Source organism: Peromyscus californicus, unplaced genomic scaffold, assembly GCF_007827085.1.
Source record: "Peromyscus californicus insignis strain IS unplaced genomic scaffold, ASM782708v3 Scaffold_9__1_contigs__length_137607984, whole genome shotgun sequence".
Classification (NCBI taxonomy): domain Eukaryota; kingdom Metazoa; phylum Chordata; class Mammalia; order Rodentia; family Cricetidae; genus Peromyscus; species Peromyscus californicus.
In genome coordinates, this window is record NW_026294617.1 from 81,139,761 (window position 1) to 81,160,871 (window position 21,111).

General features: G+C 44.1%; 1 protein-coding gene across 1 annotated transcript in view; it reads left to right on the plus strand.

Annotated features, from left to right (window-relative positions):
- Positions 1-21,111, plus strand: part of Dennd2c (DENN domain containing 2C) — a 74,387-nt gene that overhangs the window by 34,747 nt on the left and 18,529 nt on the right. The window contains exons 2-9 of the mRNA XM_052731604.1: positions 31-1,026; positions 1,966-2,096; positions 2,479-2,591; positions 4,697-4,867; positions 8,940-9,036; positions 14,719-14,763; positions 16,939-17,126; positions 20,791-20,900. Coding sequence (XP_052587564.1) covers positions 218-1,026; positions 1,966-2,096; positions 2,479-2,591; positions 4,697-4,867; positions 8,940-9,036; positions 14,719-14,763; positions 16,939-17,126; positions 20,791-20,900 — 1,664 coding nt within the window. The 5' untranslated portion in view covers positions 31-217. The remainder of the gene's footprint in view (positions 1-30; positions 1,027-1,965; positions 2,097-2,478; positions 2,592-4,696; positions 4,868-8,939; positions 9,037-14,718; positions 14,764-16,938; positions 17,127-20,790; positions 20,901-21,111) is intronic.

Genomic DNA, 21,111 nt, shown 5'->3' on the forward strand with positions numbered 1-21,111 from the left:
TATGTTAATATTCCTGTCTCATTTTAATAGGATCATTCACGATACAGCTGTAACTGTTTTCAACAAAGATCAGTGATGAAAATTGTTGTTTTTAACAAGATACCTCCAAGTTAAACATGAAAGGAAAATACTGGAATCATTTCTGTTCTGACAAGATAAGGAAAACAGCATTTTCCAGCTAACATGTAATGGCAGCTTTCTGAGACCGTCCCTTGTCATGCACCCCACCGGGAACATGGATGTTGGCTTTACTCGGTCCTCCGTTCAGACCCTGTCCCGAAGTCACTGCAAAAACATCAAACAGAAGATTTCCCAGTGGGAAGGAAGGGCCAACGGTGTAGCTAAGCCAGCTAGGTTTCACCCCAAGGACTTTGGGGTAAGGTATAATAACTGCCACCAAGAGGTTCCTCCTCATAAACGTCCCGCTGGTGACGGAAGCAGCAACTCTCAGAACGGGGCTTTACCCAGGAGTGCAGATGCCGACAGCCATGATCAAAGTGAGCGTGAAGGCCAGCGGCGAGACTCTAAAGACGCCCATCCCGCAGAAACTGGACCAGACTCCAACCGGGTGTGTGCTCGGGTCAAACAGATTGAAAGCCAGAGAGATGTCGCTGTGGGTCCAGAGGCTTCGTTACCTCCAGGAAACTTCTATACCTCACAGATACTGTGGAAAAGATTAGAAGCGCTTCCCCCAGATAAAGTCTTGAATTTGGCTTTAGCCCCTTGTGACTCTACAGAGAAAGAACCGAATTTCAGAGTTCTGGATAGTTCTTATGGGATGACCAAGAGCTTGGAAAATATTTATTGTGAACCCGAGGGGCAGGAATGTGGACCCTCTATAAATCCTTTGCCCAAACCCCGTCGGACATTCAGGTATTTATCTGAATCTGGCAGTGTGCCATATAAAGAAAGAAACTGTGACCAAAAGTACTGTGAAAAGAATTCCTGTGCGGAGTCTTCTTTGCCTTCTTCTCAGGATCCTGAGCCAAAGAAATACGGTGGGAAGATCAGAGGGAGATCCAAAAGGTGTGTCTTCATCTTGCAGGTCGTGATTTGTAGTACGTGATTCTTGAGTGATTCCCCCGGTAATCCAAGTCTCCTTTCCCAGTGTGGAATCCAGGCTTCAGTTGAGCATGTCAGCATGCTGACAGCCTAGAGGGGAGGTAGGAGGGGGAAGCAGAAGTGTAGAAATACAGCTACCTTCTACCACCCAGGAGCATCGAGTGGCGTCTTCAAGAACTCCTAAGGCTGGGTAGGGTGGTACATACTGTATTTCTATTACCAGGAAGGCTGAGGCAGGAGGATCACCACAACTTTGAGGCTAGCCTGAGCTACATACATAGTGACTTAGAAACCAGCTTGACTTCCATAGCAAGACATTATCTTATCCCATTGCCCAACCCCAAAAGAGCTTTTAGATAAGCAGGTCCATTCTTTTACTTCATTTAGGACATGGTGGCCTCAGCCTCACTTTTAATTAAGGAGTAATTCTTGGGGCTGGAGAGATGGCTCAGCAGGTAAGAACACTGGCTGCTCTTCCAGAGGACCTAAGTTTTATTCCCAGCACCCACATGGCATCTCAGAACCATCTGTCACTCCAGTTCCAGGGGATACAACACCCTGTTCTGGCATTTATGGGCACCAGGCACACAAATGTTGTATAGACATGCTTGTAGGCAGAACATATAAAGTAAAAATAGTTACTTTAATTAATTAGTTTATTTATTTATTTATTTATGAATCTTCGAGACAGGGTTTCTCTGTATAGCTTTGGCTATACTGGCCTTGAACTCACAGAGATCCACCTGCCTCTGCCTCCTGAGTGCTGGGATTAAAGGCGTGTGCCACTATACTGGAGCATTTTTGTAATTTTACACACAAGTCTTTAAAATTTCTGTCTTCTCTTATCATTTAGAGATCACAGTTTTTGAAGGTGTAACTTGAAAATGTGTCTCCTTTCTTAAGGAAATCCTTTGAATTTGAAGATATTCAGCACTTTCGGAACTCACGGAAGATTCATGAAGAACTTGGGAAAAATGCTGGGTCAGCACTTTATTACACGCAGTCTGAGGATAATCTCTACGAGGATATTCTATGTAGGTGTCCATGCTTTGCAGTTAAATTTAATGAGTATTTGGTGATGCCCCTCATTGCACAGTGGTCTTTCCTTTACAATCAAACATCTTGTTTTAACTTTGTTTTTCTAATATGGAAACATCTGGTGTATAAAGTTTTTCATCATTAATGAGTTTTACAACTAGTATAATGGATGACTCAGTTGAGAAGTAAATGTTTACAGTATGGTGTTTTGAAAGTTCTTTAGCTTGGTTGAACATTGGAGTGATGTATAAACTTAAAATGCCATTCATTGCTCTTACGGCTTTACATCCCCACAAGAATGTGGATGTTCCTTACTGATAGCCACTGTTCCCACTCACATAAGTGTTCTTCTAAGCAGTGTTCATGTGGTTTTTAAAGATCCAGCCAAGGAAAATCCCTATGAAGATATTCCAGTGCAGTCTTTCCCCATTTGGAGATCCCCTTCAGCATGGAGGCTGCCACCTGCTAAGACGGCCTTCAGAGCACCCAAGGTATAAGGGAGGCTTCACTGAAGCACCCAGGAGACCCCTGTGCATGATCCATATAAAAGGTGGCGGTGGTTGAACTGGGGCCCAAACTAGGGGGCCCTGAAATGTAGATTTTGTTGTCTGTGGGGGTGTTTTGTTTGTTTTAAAGATTAGGTATGCAAGTTTCTTTTTAAAATTTCTTTGCTTTGCTATTGGTTGCTTAATCTTAGTGTTTCAAAAATAATTTAATATAAATAAGTTTAGAGTAGAGCTCTCTCAGCTTTTCTACTTGCAAGCCCTTTTCACCCAAGGGGAAAAATTGTTTTGAGAAAGGGTCTCGCCGTGTAACCCCAGCTGCTCTGGAACTCACTATGTAGACCAGGCTAGCTGTGAACCCACCGAGATTGCCTGCCTCTGCCTCCAGAGTGCTCAGATTAAAGTTCTGTGCCACCACACCCATCCACCCAGGAAATTTTTACATGACCACAGATATATAGGTATGTAATTGGTATACAGATTAAACCTTTGTTGATGATAAGTCATAAAGAAATATATTTTACAACAGTTTTTTGTATATATAGCATGTAATTTTACCATTTATTAAAGACAAAAGCAAATATGCGTGCTACTGAGATGGGTGTGCTTATTTTTACATAAAGGATTGAATCCTGGCTGGGTGTGTGGGAGGTGGATCTCTGTGCATTTGAGGTCAGCCTGGCTTACATAGTGAGCTGCAGACCAGCCAAGGCTGCGTAGTGAAACTCTGTCCCAACCCTGCCCCCTGCCCCCTGCAAAGGATTGAATCTTGGCTCATACTTGATGTTGTAGTACAAAATGACAGAAGTTCATGGCTATTACAGACATGGGAAATTCTGTCCTAACCCAAAACCAAAATTCATTTAATGATGTTTAAATGTTTTTATTATGTGTATGGGTGTGTATCATCTGCCTGTGGATATGTGCACATGAATGCAGGTGCCCTTGAATGCCAGCATGATCTGATTCCTAGGAGCTGAGTTACAGACCTTGTGAGCTGCCTGACATGGGGCTGGGACCTGAACTCAGGTTCTCTGGAGAGCAACAGCACTCTTAAACATTGAGGGATTTCTCCAGCCCCATCATTTAATTTTTTTCTTCTTTTCTTTTTGATTTTTTGTGACAGGGTTTCTCTGTATATCCCTGGCTGTCCTGGAGCTAGCTCTGTAGACCAGGCTGCCCTTGAACTCAGAGTTCCACCTGCCTCTGCCTCCTAAGTGCTGGGATTAAAGGCGTGTGACACCACTGCCCAGCTTCATTTAACGACTTTTTGAAACTCAAATTATCAACTCAAATAGCAATTTTAAAATCAAACATTCTAGCACAATAAAAATCCACTAACTTGAGACATGCTGAGGCACAGGAGCAGGGAAATATGGAAATCTTTGCTTTTCACAATTAAACTGTCATGTTTGCAAAGACGGAAAGGACACTGAGTGTGTGAGATGGAAACGGTGCAGGTTATAACACGCAGTAGTTTCACATCTGAACCAAGCGTGTAATGGAGGTGTATGACATGAAGCATGTGAGTACAAAGGGCATGTGCTGTGTGTTCAGAGCCGAGGCTGCAGTGAAGTCACCCGATGCAGCACACGTGAGCACTGCCAGAAACCACCTCAGATTCTTCATGGCCTGGAGAATTTAAATTAATTTTTGGTTGTTGGTGTTCAGAAACCTTTTACTGTGGCCGAATTTCTTATGACTCCCCCGTTCAGTTATCAAGTCAACAACCCATGGTTTAAGTAGCTGTGCTTTAGACAGGCTATGAACTTCTCAGTTCCCAGTGCTCTGTATATGTTCAGATCAGCCTGTGGCCTCAATTACCCACCCACTCCCTGCAAGCTTTGAGACCCGTTGTTTGAGTTGGTAGAGATGATGTGCTGTTATCCCTTGGGAATTTGATTATATCACAGGCCTTGAGCTTTGGATTAGAAACGGAGAAGCTACTTACAAGATGAGAAGAAATTGCAGAATCCCCATTTGGGATGGGTTTCAAGGAAAGATAAGCATTTTTCAGGGTAGTGTTGACTTTGATCGAAAACATAGGCATTACTAGAAACGATCTTATCTTACCAGTATGTCCCCTGTTCCAGCTTCCTCCAAAGCCCCAGTTTCTTCAGCGGAAGACTATGGAGCTGAAGAACTCTCAAGCTTACTTGCGATCAAAGCTCACCAAGGACACCACTTTGCCTGTCACGTTAACGGAATGGAAGCTTTTCCGAGCTGGAGAAGTGGTTAACAGGAAAAAGAGAAATCTCCCAAGGGTGAGGAGTCCAGAACATTCATTCTTGAAACTTTACCCCAGCATTTTAATAAGGGAGAATGAATAAGTGTTAGAACGAGCAGAGTAATAGGTTAGACCTTACCTGCTGGAGTTAGCTCTGGAAGGCAACCTTGAGTTTGGAATTTTTGCTCACTCAGGAAATGACACAGATGGCTTTGGTCGTTCCTCGAGGGTTGGAAACCTGATGTCAGTCAGGTTGAGGGCTTCACTTGAGGTGTCTTGGCTCTTGTTGATAATCAGCTGTCTGTCTCAAGGAGATGCCAGCCTCAAGCAAAAGGAGAGTCTGTTGATTCATTTCTTGTGCCAGAGTTTACAGATTTTCTATAATGATGAAGTATATGCCATTTATTAGGACTGAAATGGCCATTCAGAGGTGGGGAAAAGAAAACCAGACTACAATTTGGTACTAGACATTATCAAAAACATAGGAAATAAATGAATGACCTTGCCCTCAAGAGAGGGGAAGGGTAGTAAGTGCTCCTCCACCATTTTAACCAGAACTGGTAATAAAGCAGAATATTTTTTTAAATGAGATTACTTGTAGCCATATCTTTTAGGAGAGACATTTATAAGGTTATGTGAATTTTTTTTTTTAATTTTGCCATGGGTGTCCAGGTCCCCTGAAACTGGAGTTTCAGACAGGTGTGACCTGCCATGTGGGTGCTGGGAATTGAACTCAGGTCCTCTGGAAGAGGAGTCAGCACTCTTAACCCCTGAGCCGTCTCTCCAGCCCCCGAAAATATTTTTAAACTCTGTTTAATTAAGATGTTTTCAGGATTGATATAGTAGCAGTAATATGCATAATGAAGAAATCAGATCACTGAAATAGTTTTCCTTCCATAATTCCAGGTGGATTAGCTCATATATTCATTTAGCACATGCATTTTGTACCTGACTTTAACATTAAACAAAAGTCACAGCTGTTTCTTGGTTAGTGGCCACTGATTGGTTCCTTGGCAAATCTTGTGTTCCAGAGTTAATTTAATTCTTCTGGTCTGTTTCCTGTCCTTGCTCTTGGGCAGGCATCCTGCCGGAGCTTTCTCTCCAGGAAGATCGCTCTGGCACCCCCAGAAGCCTCTCCTGTGACTCCAGAACAGCAGATCATGTGTTCCTGGAGCAAGGATACAGACTCCTAAGGGATTCTGCTTGAGATTTCTAACCCTTGAAATGGCATTAGCAGCTGTTCAGGAATTTCAGACACTGGGGTTAAATGAGGGAGAGCTGGGGTGTGGCTCAGTGTTAAAGCTGTTGTCCATTAGTGTGAGGCTCTGAATTCAGTCCTCTGCTTCACAAAAGAACAAGCAAGGGACAGCCCAGGAGAGTCTGCGGGGCTTCCTGCCAATCACCTTCCGGTTTGGGCTACTTTATGTGCTTCTAATATCCGGAGGTGATTCACTTTCTGATAACCGGATAGGACCAACTCTTCCTTTTCTTTAAAAAAAAAAAAAAGAAGAAGTTGATACAAGGTCTCATATATCTCAGGCTGGTCTTGAAATCACACTCTGTAGCTGAAGATGACCTTGAACTTTTTTGGGGGTGGGGAGTTTTGTTTTTTTCAGGACAGGGTTTCTCTGTGCATCCCTGACTGTGCTGGAACTCACTTTATAGACCAGGCTGGCCTCGAACTCACAGAGATCCACCTGCCTCTGCCTCAAGTGCTGGGATTAAAGGCGTGCACCACCATCTGGCTATATCCCCAGATCTGTGTCATAGAATTTTCCCCAAAGTTTTTTTGGAAAATGAAGAAAAAGAAAATGGTGTTGCCTTTTTTGGGGGGTGGGGCACTCTCACTGTGTAGCCCAGGTTGGCTTTGAACTGCCATCCTCCTACTTCGGCCTCCATAGCTCGTTGGTGAGATTATAGGCAGGTGTCTGTCCTCATCCCCAACCTGGTGGTGTACTTTTGATTGCTGGCAGAAACAAGCCATTAACACTATTTATGACTCTCTAGAGTAAATCTCTTGAAGGGGCTGGAGAGATGGCTCAGCAGTTGGGAGCCATATTGCTCTTTTCAGAGGACCCAAGTTCACGTCCCAGCACCCACAATGTGCAGTTCACAACCACCTGTAATTCCACCTGCAGAGGATTTAACACCTCTGGCCTCCTCAGGCAGCTGCACTCACATGCACAAACCCACGAGTGCTTGCACCCATACATTTAAAAATAATAAAAATAAACCTTGCAAAAAGATTTTAAGTCCTTTTAGGGTATCCCAGATTCAGTATAAATTTTGGTGGGGTTTTGTTTCTTTGTTTGTTTTTGAGTATATTCAGGGACATACCATAAGAAAAGCAGTTTTCTTTAATCCCAGCACTTGGGAGGCAGAGGCAGGCGGATCTCTGTGAGTTCGAGGCCAGCCTGGTCTACAAAGCGAGTTCCAGGAAAGGCACAAAGCTACACAGAAAAACCCTGTCTCGAAAAACCAAAAAAAAGAAAAGAAAAGAAAAGCAGTTTTCATTTATGTCCCCCTCTCGGATGACCCCAGCTGTCCCTGGAAGGGACATTGCTTTCTGATCTAGTCCATATGCCTGGTCCCCACCCTTCCTTCCTTTCCCTGCTGTGGAAGCCTGTGTGGGATTGCTGGTGCCGTCCCTGGTGCTTTGTTGTTTGTGGCTGGCAAGTAAAGCAGCTGCTGTCGTTTCTGCTGTCCTACAGTGTGTGTGCTACAGCTGCAGAGGAGGTGTAGGCTCCTCATCCGAGCTTATAACCGGAATTTTAGGTTCCCTTAATCTGCTATTCCCAGAACAGTAGTTTCCTTCAAAATATGTGGGCATGCTTTTGCTTCTACTTTTAAGTCCACGTTAATATTTACTCTGTCCTAGGTGTTTCTGCAAACCTAAAACTTGTTTGCTCTCATAAATCTTTTCTGTAGTCTGTAGAAATACCTTTTTCTTTTGGATTTTCCTGCTTGCTTTTTTGTAAAGGCAACACCGAAGAATACTGGCGAGTTTTCACTTGAATGGCAGCTCTAGAAATCCTCTAAGAGAGCAAGTTCATCTAGAGATGTGAAGACCTGCCCATGTTTCTCCCCTGCTTTTTTAGTGGACTGATTGAGCTTGCTGCCTTAGGGACTGCCAAGTCCACAGGACCAGTGAAATCATGAACGCTCTCCTCAACTGTCTGGACCCCTCTGCACTGTGCGCTTACTGTTCTGTCTAGGTCGATAAAGCAAGATGAATACTTAAACCTGGAACCTTAAGAAAAGAGAAAAGTAGGCATGGAAAAGCTAGTCAGCTCCTTGTTTTAAAACGTCTGTTGATGTCACGGCTCGGAGGGACCCTTTCTTCTTTCCACCTCAGTCTCAGTCTGTGTCTCTCTCCTCTGACTCTCTTCCACACACTCACCTTTTCCCCAGTATTAGGAAAGAATTCTGAGTAATGCTTACTAAATAGAAGCAGCTATACAACGATTTAAAAATAAATGATCTGATTGCAGTTCTTGAGGTGTAGATTGATGAGTGGAGAGAGGGGAAGGCATAGTTTTGTATGGAATAATTGGAGAGTTTCCCAATTTTATGACATCTCTAAAATAAGTTGCAGCATTTATACCCACAGTGGCAAAGAGTGTGCTCCTTTTGACAGAAGCTCCAGAAGCGTGATTATCTCCTCTTGGGAGAAACTCCTGGAGCAGAAGAAGCTAAGCCCCACCCTGCAGTGGGTGGGTGACTGTTCCCTTCCTGCTCCGAGCAAGTGAAAACTTGAGCACTCTTATTCACTGTAGGCAGTGCAGGAGCACATTCCCTGCGTGTTGTGACATGAGGTGACACAGGATCTCCTCAGAAAGCTGTATGGGGTTCATCTGAAAGGGCAGGGTCCTCCACGCTTCCCTTCCCTGCTTGTAGACACTTTGAAAACACTCACCATTCAAGGATACCATTTTAATGCAAAATTGAAAAATGTGAAGGGTTTATTATTCAAAGAGGATTTCACATTAAAAAAACATTTACTGTATTAACACCAGTCATCAACGCCACCTTGGTGGTGGCTTGGACCACCGTCTTTCTAATTTTGTAATTATACCAGCTTTGTAATTTTCTTGTCTTTTTTTATCCAGCTCGTTTTGAAAATAAATGATACATTTGAATCCAAGCGAGGGAAGAAGAGGGTGAAGTTGCAGCCTTACACTGGAAAAGAGGCAGCCTCCTCCAAAGGTGAGAGCCGTTTTTGCTCATCTGTGTGTAGCTTCAGTGTGCTTGTTAGTTCCCTGCTCCTGTGACCAGGGTGTCCCGCAGGCACGAGTTAAGGATGGGGAGATTTGTTTGGCTCTCTATGTTGACCAAGCTGGCCTCAAACTCCTAGGCTTAAACCATCCTTCTTGTGTGGTCTCTAGAATGTTCTGGACTACAGGCATCCCATACCTGCTCAGGACAAGGTTCTGAAGAGTCACATTTTTGCTTTTTAAAAACTTATATCATTGGGGAAAAAACATTTCTTCTGTAATTAAATTGCTAACTTCTTGCACCAAAAACAAAACAAAATTAATCAAAAAGGAACAGTCTCTAGACGTTCCATGTCAAGCTTTGTTTCCTTGGTAGCTTGAAGACAGTTAGTGTTGCCCCGGCTTCTGAGACAGCCCCTCCAGTGAACCCGAGGAGTTCCATGTGTCTGAGGATCTCCTAACTGGATGTCAGCAACGCCCATGGGCCTGGATGATTACGTATGGCCGCGCCGCACTTTCGCACTGGGTTTACTTGACTACCTCCAACCTGAGCATTTCTTAACTTCAGTCTCAGCTGTTAACAAATGACACTGCCTTTCTTCAACTTCGTCATTATAATTTCGTGTGTTGAAATCGAAGAGAGACAACCCAGGCTTTTCGTACTCCTTCAATCTCAACAGGTTTTATTTTTCAGCTGGGTGATGTGACTCATGCCTTTGATCCCAGCACTCGGGAGGCAGAGGCAGGTGGATCTCTGTGAGTTTTAGGTCAGCCTGGGCTACAGAGTGAGTTCCAGGACAGCCAGGGCTACATAGTGAGACCCTGTCTCAAAAAGCCAACAACAACAACAAAGAAAGATTTTATTTTTAATTATGTGTATGTGTGCCACATATGTCCAGGTGCCGAAGGAGGCCAGAGTGAGTGTAACTCCGCAGCTGGAGTTACAGGTGGTTGTGGGTCCCCTGACAAGGGCACTTGGAATCCAATCAGACTCTATCCTTAGGAAGAGCAGAGAGTGCTCCTAATCATTGAGCCACCTCTCTACCCCTCATGACTTTTTCTGTATAAGGAGTCTCATATTATTCAGATTTTATCCTGTGCTTTTCTTTTAAAAAGACTTAATTAATGCACCTCAAAATTCTCTCCATATCAACATGTAGAGACCTGAAAACTCTGCTGTACTTCATGATACAGAAATGAAAGTCCCAGTTCTGGATGCTTATGCTGATCAGTGAGACCCTCAGTCCATCCCCAGCCCTTCAATGTTTTCAAATCTAGTTGGTAGACATTTTGGTTGTTTCTAACATACTTAACCTATGGAGAGAAACTGTGTAAAGATTTACACATATATTCAAAGAACATTGCAGTGCTCATGTTTTACTTGTTTTTGTGTATGATATTTGTGAACTAAGTTCCTTGTAGTAGACTCACCTGATTAAAGAATATATGGACTTGTGCCGGGCGGTGGTGGCGGGTGGTGGTGGCACACGCCTTTAATCCCAGCACTCCCGGAGGCAGAGTCAGGCGGATCTCTCTGAGTTCAAGGCCAGCCTGGGCTACCAACTGAGTTCCAGGACAGGCACAGAGCTACACAGAGAAACCCTGTCTTGAAAAAACAAAACAAAACAAAACAAAAAAGAATATATGGATTTAAAACAGTTCTAGTACTTGAGAGACTGAGGCAAGAGAATTCTGTGAATTCAAGGCCACCCTGGGTTATGTGGTGAGTTCCAGAACAGACTGAGCTGCAGAGTGGGACGCTGTCTCAAAGAACTAAAATCAAACATTTTAATAGCTGTTGCCAAATTGTCTGGCAAACAGCTGGTAACATCCTGTTTCTGCACACAACATTTGAACATGCTTTCCCATGAGCTTCATCAGGGAGGTTCATAGTTTTTTGTTAATGGTTAAAATGTATTATTTTATTTATTGTTTTACTTATTTTCATTATTAACTTGGGAAAGTTTTCACATTTATCCATATTTTGTATATCTTTTCTGTGGATTGCCTATTCCTAACCATTTATCTTTTTTTTCTGCCATCGCTCTTTTTCTTATGTGTGTGAATGTTCCAGACTTTCTTTTTTGGGGGGCCACCAAGCAGCTCCCAGATCATGACATGGAGACTTACGTTTTGAATGCTCAGCCTAGCTTAGGCTTGTTTCTGGCTAGCTCTTTTAACTTAATTAACCTGTTTCTCTATCTCTGTTTTTGCCTCAGAGCTTTTGACCTTCTTTCCTTCTGTCTGTCTGCTTTCACTGCTTCTCCTGTCTGCTGGCGGTGCCTGGCTGGCCTCGGGGTCCCCCTCACTCTCCCCTCTTCTTTTGTCTCCTTCCCTTGTTTTTCCTGAGCTTAAATTTTTCCTCCTGTTTTATTCTCTCTGCCCACCAGCCCCGCCTGTCCTTTCTCTGCCTAGCTATTGGCTGTTCAGCTCTTTATTAGGCCAATCAGCTGCCTTAGGCAGGCAAGGTGAGACAAATCCAACACATCTTTACATAGTTAGACACACATCCTTACATGGTTTAAAAAATGCAGCATAAACAAAAGTAACACACCTTTACACAGTTAAAGTAATATTCTGCAGCATAAACAAAGGAACACATCTTTGCCCAATTACAGTAATATTCCACAACATATGTATGTACATGTGTGCATGTTTGTGTGTATGTGTGAACATTTGTGTACATAGATGTGGAGGCCAGGCGGTTCAGTCTACCTTGTGTTTTGAGACGGAGTTTTGGACTGGCCTAGACCTCACTGAGTAGGCGATGCTGGTTGGCTAGTGAGTCCCAGGGGTGGGATTATAAGCGCCCACCGCTGTAGCTTGCTCTTTACGTGGATTCTGGGGATCAGACTCAGCTCCCCTCATGTTTGTGCTGCATGAATTTTATGCACGATTCTTCCTCGCCCATGTGCTTTTTTCCATTTGGGTTGTAATGGCTAGTCAAATATTAAGAAACTTAGTTTTCATCCAAACACAGTGGCTCGTGCTTTTAATCCCAGCACCCAGAAGGCAGAGGCAGGAGGATGTCTGTGAGTTGAGGCTAGAATGGTCTAGAACAGAGATACTCTGGCTCAAAAAAACAAAAGAAGAGAGAAACTTAGTTTTAAGCTACCAGACGTGGTGGTGCTTCTCCATAATCGCAGCATTTGGAGGCTGAAGAAAGAGGGTTATCCCCAGTGCGAGGGCAGCTTGTGCTGCCCAGTGAGTCCATGCTAGTCTGGGCTACAGAGTGAGACCTGTCTCCAAAAACAGTAAAGAAGAGAAAAGGTCTGTGTCTTTGGTACGCTTATAAGTATTTTCCCAATTTATTTTCCAGTTTTTGAGTTTACTGCTGAGTTTTGTATCAGATAGAAAAATTGCAGTTTTTTTCTTCCTGGGTTTTGAAACAGTGTGTCCTGCAACTCAGGTTGTCCTAGAACTCACTGTGTATAGCTGGAGCTGGCATTAAACCCTTGATCCTCTTGTCTCTCAGGTATGAGGTTACAGGTGTGGCCACCAGGCCTGACTACATTTCAACATTATATAATCAAACTTACAAATAGTTTTGACCTGTGAATGTTAGCCTCTGATTTTCCCGATATAAAGATTTTTCTCGTTTTACAGTTTTTAGTTGGCTTTAGCTTATTAGACCTAATCTAGAAGTTCCTAAAAAAAAACAATTTATTACATTTTGGTTGTTGTTGTTGTTGTTGTGTGTGTGTGTGTGTGTGTGTGTGTGTGTGTGTGTGTGAGTGTGTGCTGTGTAAGTGCCATGGTGTGAATTTAGAGGCCAGAGGACAATTTTTGAGAGTTGGTTGTCTATGTGGTCCTAGGATTAAACTTACCAGCTTTTTTTTTTTTTTTTTTTTTTTTAACCCTCTCTTTTTTGAGAAACCTCAATATGTAGCTCCCTGCCTGGCCTGAAACTCCCTATGTAGACCAGGCTGGCCTCAAATTCACAGAGCTCTACCTGCCTCTGCCTCCCAAGTGCTAGGGCTAAGGGCAAGAACCGTCATACCCAGTGAAGTGTTTTAATGTGCTTATTTAAAGCCATTTCTGAGGGCTGCACACACTGTGTAAGAGTGATGCTCTTCTGCTGAGTGCCTAGCCTTTTTTTTTTTTTTTTTTTTTTTTTTTTTTTTTTTTTTTGGTTTTTTCGAGACAGGATTTCTCTGTGTAGTTTTGGTGCCTGTCCTGGATCTCACTCTGTAGCCCAGGCTGGCCTTGAACTCACAGACATCCGCCTGGCTCTGCCTCCCAAGCGCTGGGATTAAAGGCGTGCGCCACCAACCGCCTGGCCTTAGCCTTTTTAAAAATCTTTCACTCTTCTATCTTTTGGTAAATTATATTTTCAGAATTATGGTATAGAACACTCCATTGGTAGCCAGGGTACACAGCCCCTACATTCAATCATTTGTAACACACCCCCCTAACACTCCCTTGTGAGAAGAGCGTAGCCCCTAAAATATGAGTGGGAAAAATAAGAACCGTTCAAAGCGGTGCTATGGCTGTAGACTTGAGAGCAGAGGGGCAGGCGGTGTGATTACAGTGGCTAGTGGAACCAGAGAAAAGGTCCCCCTGGTCCTCTCTCACAGTGACCACATTTCGTAGTCTAAATTCATGGTATTCAGAGATTTGCTCTTCACCCTAGTGTTAGTACTTTAAAGCTGTGCAGACAGGTATTTGAATGAAAAATAGACCTCACTCTGAACTAGACTTAGAATTATCCAGAAAGCTGGTTAAAAGCAGCTGAGGCAAGCATGGAGGGAGATAGAGGTGAGTTCCTTCATGACCTTTTACATTAGTCCCTCCTCACCACTTCCGGGGTCACTTTCTGTAGCTGCAGTTATCTGTGGTCAGCTGAGATTTGAAAGTATCCAATGGAAAATTCCAGAGAAACTGAAAAGCTTCAGGTTGAGCACTGCTCTGAGCAGCATGGTGGAGGTGCCATCGGTCCTGCTGCTTCTTGCCCAGGATGTGAGTCAGGCCTTTGTCCTGTGTGCTCTCTCTGTGTGCCACCCACCCGCCAGTAGCCACGCAGGCCTTCAGATGAACTTCCCTGAATCACAGAGCTTGTGTTCAAGCCTCCCTTCCACAGGAGCCCGGTGCATCATAGTGCCTCCATCGTTCCTCCCTTCCACAGGAGCCCGGTGCATCATAGTGCCTCCATCGTTCCTCCCTTCCACAGGAGCCCGGTGCATCATAGTGCCTCCATCGTTCCTCCCTTCCACAGGAGCCCGGTGTATCATAGTGCCTCCATCGTTCCTCACTTCATTTCAGCACATAGTCCCCAGTCCCAAATGTCACCCCAAGAACTAGGTTAAGTACAGTGTTAAAGTATCGGGAGAGAGAGCCATATTCACATAACTTTCATCTATGTATTATAATTGCTATATTTTGAAATCAGTTATTAATCTTTTACTATGTTTAATTTATAAATGATCTCACAGACTCCTACAGCAAAATCCCCCTAGTTATGTAGGGTTCAGAACTGTCTGTTTCAGGTCCTCTGCAGACAAGGAGGATCTCCTGTTTTGTCCTGTGCTCTCTTTCAACAGCTCTGCTAATTTAACCTTTACTAACTTGACCCTCATCCCTCATCGAAGGCCCAGACGGTGGCCTTGTCCTCATCCTCATATGCTTCCTACTAGTAGACAATACAAACGGAAACTCTCTCTCTTCCCTTTTCCAGGTGAAACCAGTGGGAACGAGAGTGATGCAGAGTACCTGCCAAAGAGTGAGTGAGTCAGCGGCCTGCTCCCTCCCGTGATCCTGGCTCCGGGCAGAGCAATGCCTGCCTTTGTGATTAAGCATGTTTTCCCCCATGTGAAGTTCACTTCATAGGCCATTGCTTCATTCTCAGACCCTGTTGAGATTTGCGGAGCTAAATAGTCCATTCAGCTGTTTGACAACATGACAAATCCCTCCTAGTGGAGTGAGGTGAACCGGGGTGGTTCTGAGGACGAGTTCTGGAGGGAGCAGGGTAGCATCGCATGTCCAGACATGTGCAGTTTGTAGCAGCCAACAGTGTGTGAGTCATCCCCACCAACAAGACTCAGCCCAAAATAGCTGATTTTTCTCTAGTAACCCAAGCGTAAGTGTCAAGTGCATTTTCTGTCTCTGCCATTAAGAAAGGACATAGATATTTACATATAGGTACCTCTATTCCAAATTATATGTAGTTCCTATCAGGGTTCAGAATCCATGCACTTCTGGCTCTTCCTTGTACAAGCACTTAATGAGCTCTGTATCTTCCTCAGACAGTTGTCACAGCAGGTTTTGTTTTATTTCGTTGTTTAACTGGCTGACATACAGCAACACTTTTAAAGAGCAGGAGTCACAAGTTATCAAAGCCGAGCGGAGGGCAGCCCCGACACCCGTCTCATGAGTAATAGCCTTGTGCTTCTCCGCTGGCCTAAATTGCTCCAGGTTTTGGATGTTGTAGCCTGACTAAAGATGAAACTTAGAGCGTCATGGGGTTCAGCACTGATGTGTAAGGATGACTAATTTATTGCAGTTGCTAATGAGAAGCAAGACCCGAATGTGTCTTGACTTGAACTCAGCCCTTTGGAGGGTCGGCACACCTTTTCCCACAATATCCAGGAAACGGTATTTCTAGGGAAACATTCCTGGTTGTGTTTTTGCAGAGTTCTTAACATTTTGATCCACAGTGGCAAAAGTCATCACATCTGCGGGAGGGGTGACAGTCTCAATATGGTTGTGATTTGCATTTTTCTGATGGCCAACAGTGTTGAGCATTCTGTCACATACTTTTTTTGGCTCTATGTATCTCTTGGTTGAAAAGTGTCTGTTTGGTCTGTTGCCTAACAGTTGAGCCATTATCTACTTGGTTGTGTTTTGTGTGTTCTAGGTATTCATCTTCTGTCAGATGAATACTGGGCACAGCTTTTCTGTTCAGTGGCTGGCTCTTCCCTTTTTCTTTTGCTGCGCGGACGCTGTTTACTTTCTTGCAGTCCTTTTATCCATTCTTGCTCTTCCGTCCTGAGCTGTCTGTGTCCTATTCAAAAGTCACTGTCTGTATCTTGAAGTGTTTCCTGTGACTTCGTCCCACAGGTTCAGAGTGTCTTACATTAAGGTCTTTGATCCATTTGAATCGTTTTTATGGAGTGATAGGGGTCTAGTTGCGGCCTTTCCTATGTGATGGATATTCAGTTTTCTCAGCATCATTTATTAAAGATGGCTTTATTGTTAGTTCTTCTGTCCCAGAGGTCTACATGGTTAGTTTTTAAAAATGATTTCAGATTTATTATTTTTAATTATGTGTTATCAGTGTGGGAGTATGTGCATGTAAGGTCAGGTACCTTGCAGAGGCTCGGGGTGTCAGAAGCCCCTGGAGCTGGAGTTACAGGCTGTTTTGAGCCACCTGATGTGTTGGGAACAGCACATGCTCTTACCCACTGAGCCATCTTTTATTAGTAATTCATGCCAAGGAGGAGAAGGGAAGGATGGGTTCTTTGATGTGAGGTTGGCTTTGGTTTTGGTTTTCCCTGCCTGCACTTGGTCTCTGTGTAAGACTTGGTTCTTCTATGAAGTCCTCCCCATTTCCATGCTTGCACGGCATTACCAGAAATGGCATCTTTTGTCAGTCTAGTATTTTTCCTAGACATTTTGTATGTGTCCTGGTGCACTGCCATGAAGGATATATGTAACACATACATAGAGTGTGTTATACATATACAGTACGGCAATTAGGATGTCAGTCCCACTGCTTGCCGGGGTGGAAGAGGACCCCTGAGCATTTTCCCAAACAGGAGTATTTGTGTAGAAGAGTATTTGTGTACTTATCTGTCTTCATCCAACAAGTGACCACAAAGGCTTCTCCCAGTGAGAGCCAGGACTTGTGGGGCTAGAGGGAAGGGCACCGGGAACCTGAAATGTGACCTCATTGCAGATCGCCACAAGCGCTTAGCACAGCTGCAGCAGCCCTCCAAGAGGAACCCCCACTACCAGACCTTGGAGCGGGATCTGATCGAACTGCAGGAGCAGCAGCTCTTTGAACTCTTCGTGGTGGTGTCTCTGCAGAAGAAGCCATCAGGGACAAACTACATTCCCCAGGTCATACAGCAGTTCCCTAGCAAGGTGGGTGCAAGGTGGCCAGGAAGCGTCGGGAAGGTTCCTGTTTGCTCCTCATGTGGATTTCCTCTTGCTTGCTGTTGTCTCTGCCAGTTTTTACCAACACTGAGACAGGATCTCACCCAGGTTCTCCTTGAATGGACAGTCCTCCTCCTTCAGCTTCCCACGTGCTGGGAGCCGCCAAGCCCAGCCTGGCTGTCACTCACACTATTCGTGGGTTTGCTCTGCCTGTCTCACAAAGGTGATTCTCATATAGTCACCTATTCCAGCACTTGCAGTCTGTGGGTCTGCACTTGACCCCTTGAACTCTGGCCTGTAATCCCAGCACTTATAAAACCCATTGCAGGTTCACAGACCACACATGAAAGGAAAAAGGTTTCCATTTTAATTTTTACATTTGGTATTCTCCCCACCCCCGACAGGGTTTCTCTGTGTAGCCCTGGCTGTCCTGAAACTAGCTCTGTAGACCAGGCTGGCCTTGAACTCATAGAGTTCCACCTGCCTCTGCCTCCCAAGTGCTGGGATTAAAGGTGTGCACCATCATCACCTGGCTATTTGGTATTCTTTTAGTCTGTTTAGTTTTGTTGGTTTCTTGTTTGTTTGCCTGGCTTGAGGAGACTTTTTATTGTCTGTTTGTTTTTGAGGTGAACGTTAGTTCTCTTCTATCTTGTGGTTTCTACGGATCAAATTTGGGTCATCAGGCTTGGCAGTAAATGCCTTTATCTGCTGAGCCGTCTCACTGGCCCCCTGAACTTTTTTTGTATTTTCTATTTAATTTTCCTCACTATTGCTCAAAGAACCTGTCCTCTGTGACTCGTGTATCCAGCGTGGATGCGGAGGGACTCTTTGGAGATTCTCTCGCTTTCTCCTTTGTTACTTGCACCAGATCACTTCTTAGGTTTTTAGAGACAGTTTTGTTGTGTAACCCAGACTGGCTTGGAGCTCTGTAGCTTAGGCTGGCCTCATGCCTCAACCTCCCATGAGCCACCATGGCCAGGTAATACCTCATATTCAGGGTAAGCACTTGGCCACTCCAGGACTGTGGATCTGTGACCCTGGATTGCAAGTGTTTCACCAGAGCCACTAAAACACAACTGTACTGGTATCTAAGATGTTTCCTGCATGTGTTCCCTTTCTAAATGCCTCAGCACCGCTAGGTGTGGTGATATGCCTGTAATCCCAGCACTTACGAGGTAGAGGCAGGACCATCAAGAGTTTGAGGCCAGCCTGGGCTATGTAGTAACACTTATTTCAAAGAAGAACCTGCAGAAGGGAAGAGGAAGACCTTAGAAACATCCCAACATGGCTAGAGAGATGCCTCAGAGGTTAAGAGCACTGGCTGCTCTTCCAGAGGTCCTAAGTTCAATTCCCAGCAACCACATGGTGGTTTACAACCATCTAGAATGAGATCTGGCGCCCTCTTCTGGCTTGTAGGCATACCTGCAGGCAGAACACTGTATACATAATAAATAAATCTTTTAAAAAAGAAAGAAAGAAAGAAAAAGAAACATCCCAACAGTAACTGTATAAATCAAATTTCTCATAAAAAATTTTAATGTCACCTAGGAATGCTATTTCTCAGCAAATGATACTATTCTAGTCTAAATAAATATCCTTGAGTAATGTATCTAGAGGAACTTTTTTTTTTTCTTTTAAACATTCTTTAACTGTAGTCTAGGTTAGTCTTCAGCTCGATGTGTGTCTTAGACTGGCTCTAACCTAATGACCCTCTGCCTCAGCCTCCCAAGTATTAGGATTACAGACATGTGCCACTCACTATGCCTCACTTAGGAAGACACACACACACACACACACACACACACACACACACACACACACACACACACAGAGAGAGAGAGAGAGAGAGAGAGAGAGAGAGAGAGAGAGAGAGAGAGTTTTAATTAATTTTATAGCAAAGCTAAGCTTAGATTAATAGGGATAGTACCAGAGAAGGGCACACTTACTTCAGCAGACGAATCAAGAATGCCTCCAGTGGTGGGCCTGGAAATTGGCTCAGTGGTTAATAACTACTCTTGCAGAGGACCAGAGTTCAGTTCCCAGCACCCATGTCAGATGGCTCACAAACACCTCTTGATCCAGAAACCAGGAGTCCAGTGCCCTCTTCTGGTCTCTACAGACAACTGCAGTCATATGCACATACCCACACAGGGATACACAGGCATACACATAGTTAAAAGTAAAATAAGTAAATAAATAAAAAAGAAGGCCCCCAAGTAAATGGCTTGCTGTTTTGTGCCTCAGATACCCATCAGTTGGGGGGTGAAGCGAGCCCTGTGGAGCCCTGTCTAGACTGGTTATGGAACACCTTGGCTGAAGATGATTGGGACCACACCATGTTACAGCTAACAACATGTGTGAGGTGCTTTTTTTCACATCCAGTGCTGGGATCAAGGCCACCTCTATGGTAGGCAGGTGCTCTGGAAGCTGAACTCCCAGGCCTGATGCTGTCCTGTTGTTTTTAGAGAGGGACATCCCAGTGACATAGAATACGTGCATTTTGTTGTTTTTGTTGTTGTGTTTTGTTTTTCAAGACAGGGTCTCACTATGTAGCTCTGGTTGTTCTAGAACTCACACTGTAGACCAGGCTGGCCTCCTGACTGCCTCTACTTCCCAGGTGCTGGGATTAAAGGCATGTGCCACCACTGCCTGGCTTAGCATATTTTTTAGTTTTTTGGTTGTGGCCTAGCCTTTAATGGCTGAGCCATCTCTCCAGCCCTGATGCATATTTTTTAAAGAAAGATGTATAGAGAACTTTGGTTAATTCTTGTAAAAACAATATGCTCATAAGACTTTTGTGCTGGTTTTTATGGATAGTCCTACTCAGTTTCTGAGTGTCTTTTCATTGAACTAAATTTAGACTACATTTTGAAATACAATGCCACTTTGTTTGTTTGTTTGTTGTTATTTTGAAGCAGGGTCTTATGTAGCCCAGGCTGACCTTGAGTTCTCTATGTAGACAAGGTTGGCCTTAAATTCCTAATTCTCTTGCCTCTACCTCCCAAGAACCAGGGTTACAGGTGGGCAGCACCAGGCCTGGCCTAACCACACTTTTGTAAGAGTCTTCCATGCTAAAATTTTACAGGAAGTTGCAAACCTGTAATTAGGTAGCAAAGCTAAGGGAATGATTATATGCAGAGTAACATTTAAAAATAGCATCTTTCTAAATAACATTCATCTGCCTTTTTAAAGTTCCTTGATTATGAATCAGAGAATGCTTTGAGCTGCCTGGGTTTTTGTTGTGTATAGAAGGGATTTTTGTTTATCTTAAATTCCATGATTCATAAAATACTGGCCTCCCGCTAGCGTGAGAATCCTGAGTCTAGATTCTCCCTGGCTGAAAAGCTCTTTGGCGTTGCCTCCCTTACTATGTATATATAGATTATAGAGTCTTCACCAGGGTCTTCACAGGTTCGCTGCTGTCTCAGATGGGATTCTTTGTTCTCAGTGTCTGCCCTCGATGCACAGTCACGGATTTTCAGTCTTCTCCTTCCTTACTGTTCAGCAGTACAAAGCCACACTGCGGGAAACCTCTACACGACCCATCAGGCTTCCCCAAGACCAGACTGAGGAGTTTTGTTTTGTTTTGTTTTGTTTTGAACTTCTGTTACCTATTTCATAGGTTGATGTTCTGTGGTGTTATCTTTTTCAGGGTGATCATGGCTATAAGCAATCCAGAGACACTGAAGAGAGACTCAAAGTCATCCCCAAATTTTGTTTTCCTGATTCAAAGGACTGGGTGCCAACCTCAGAACTCAAGAGGTAAATCGGCTCCTTCTGATTTCAGTTTGCTGGAACTGTGCATAGAATCAGTTTGTGACGAATGGGTAGAGTCCGGAGTGGAGCTCCAGGAATGAACAGGGGTGGACCTAGCTGCAGTGGGCCGGGGTGGGGAAGATATGGAACGTTTCCTACGAGAGCTCAGCAAACACAAAACACAAGTTTGTGCATCTCCTTAGCTCAAAAGTTCTGC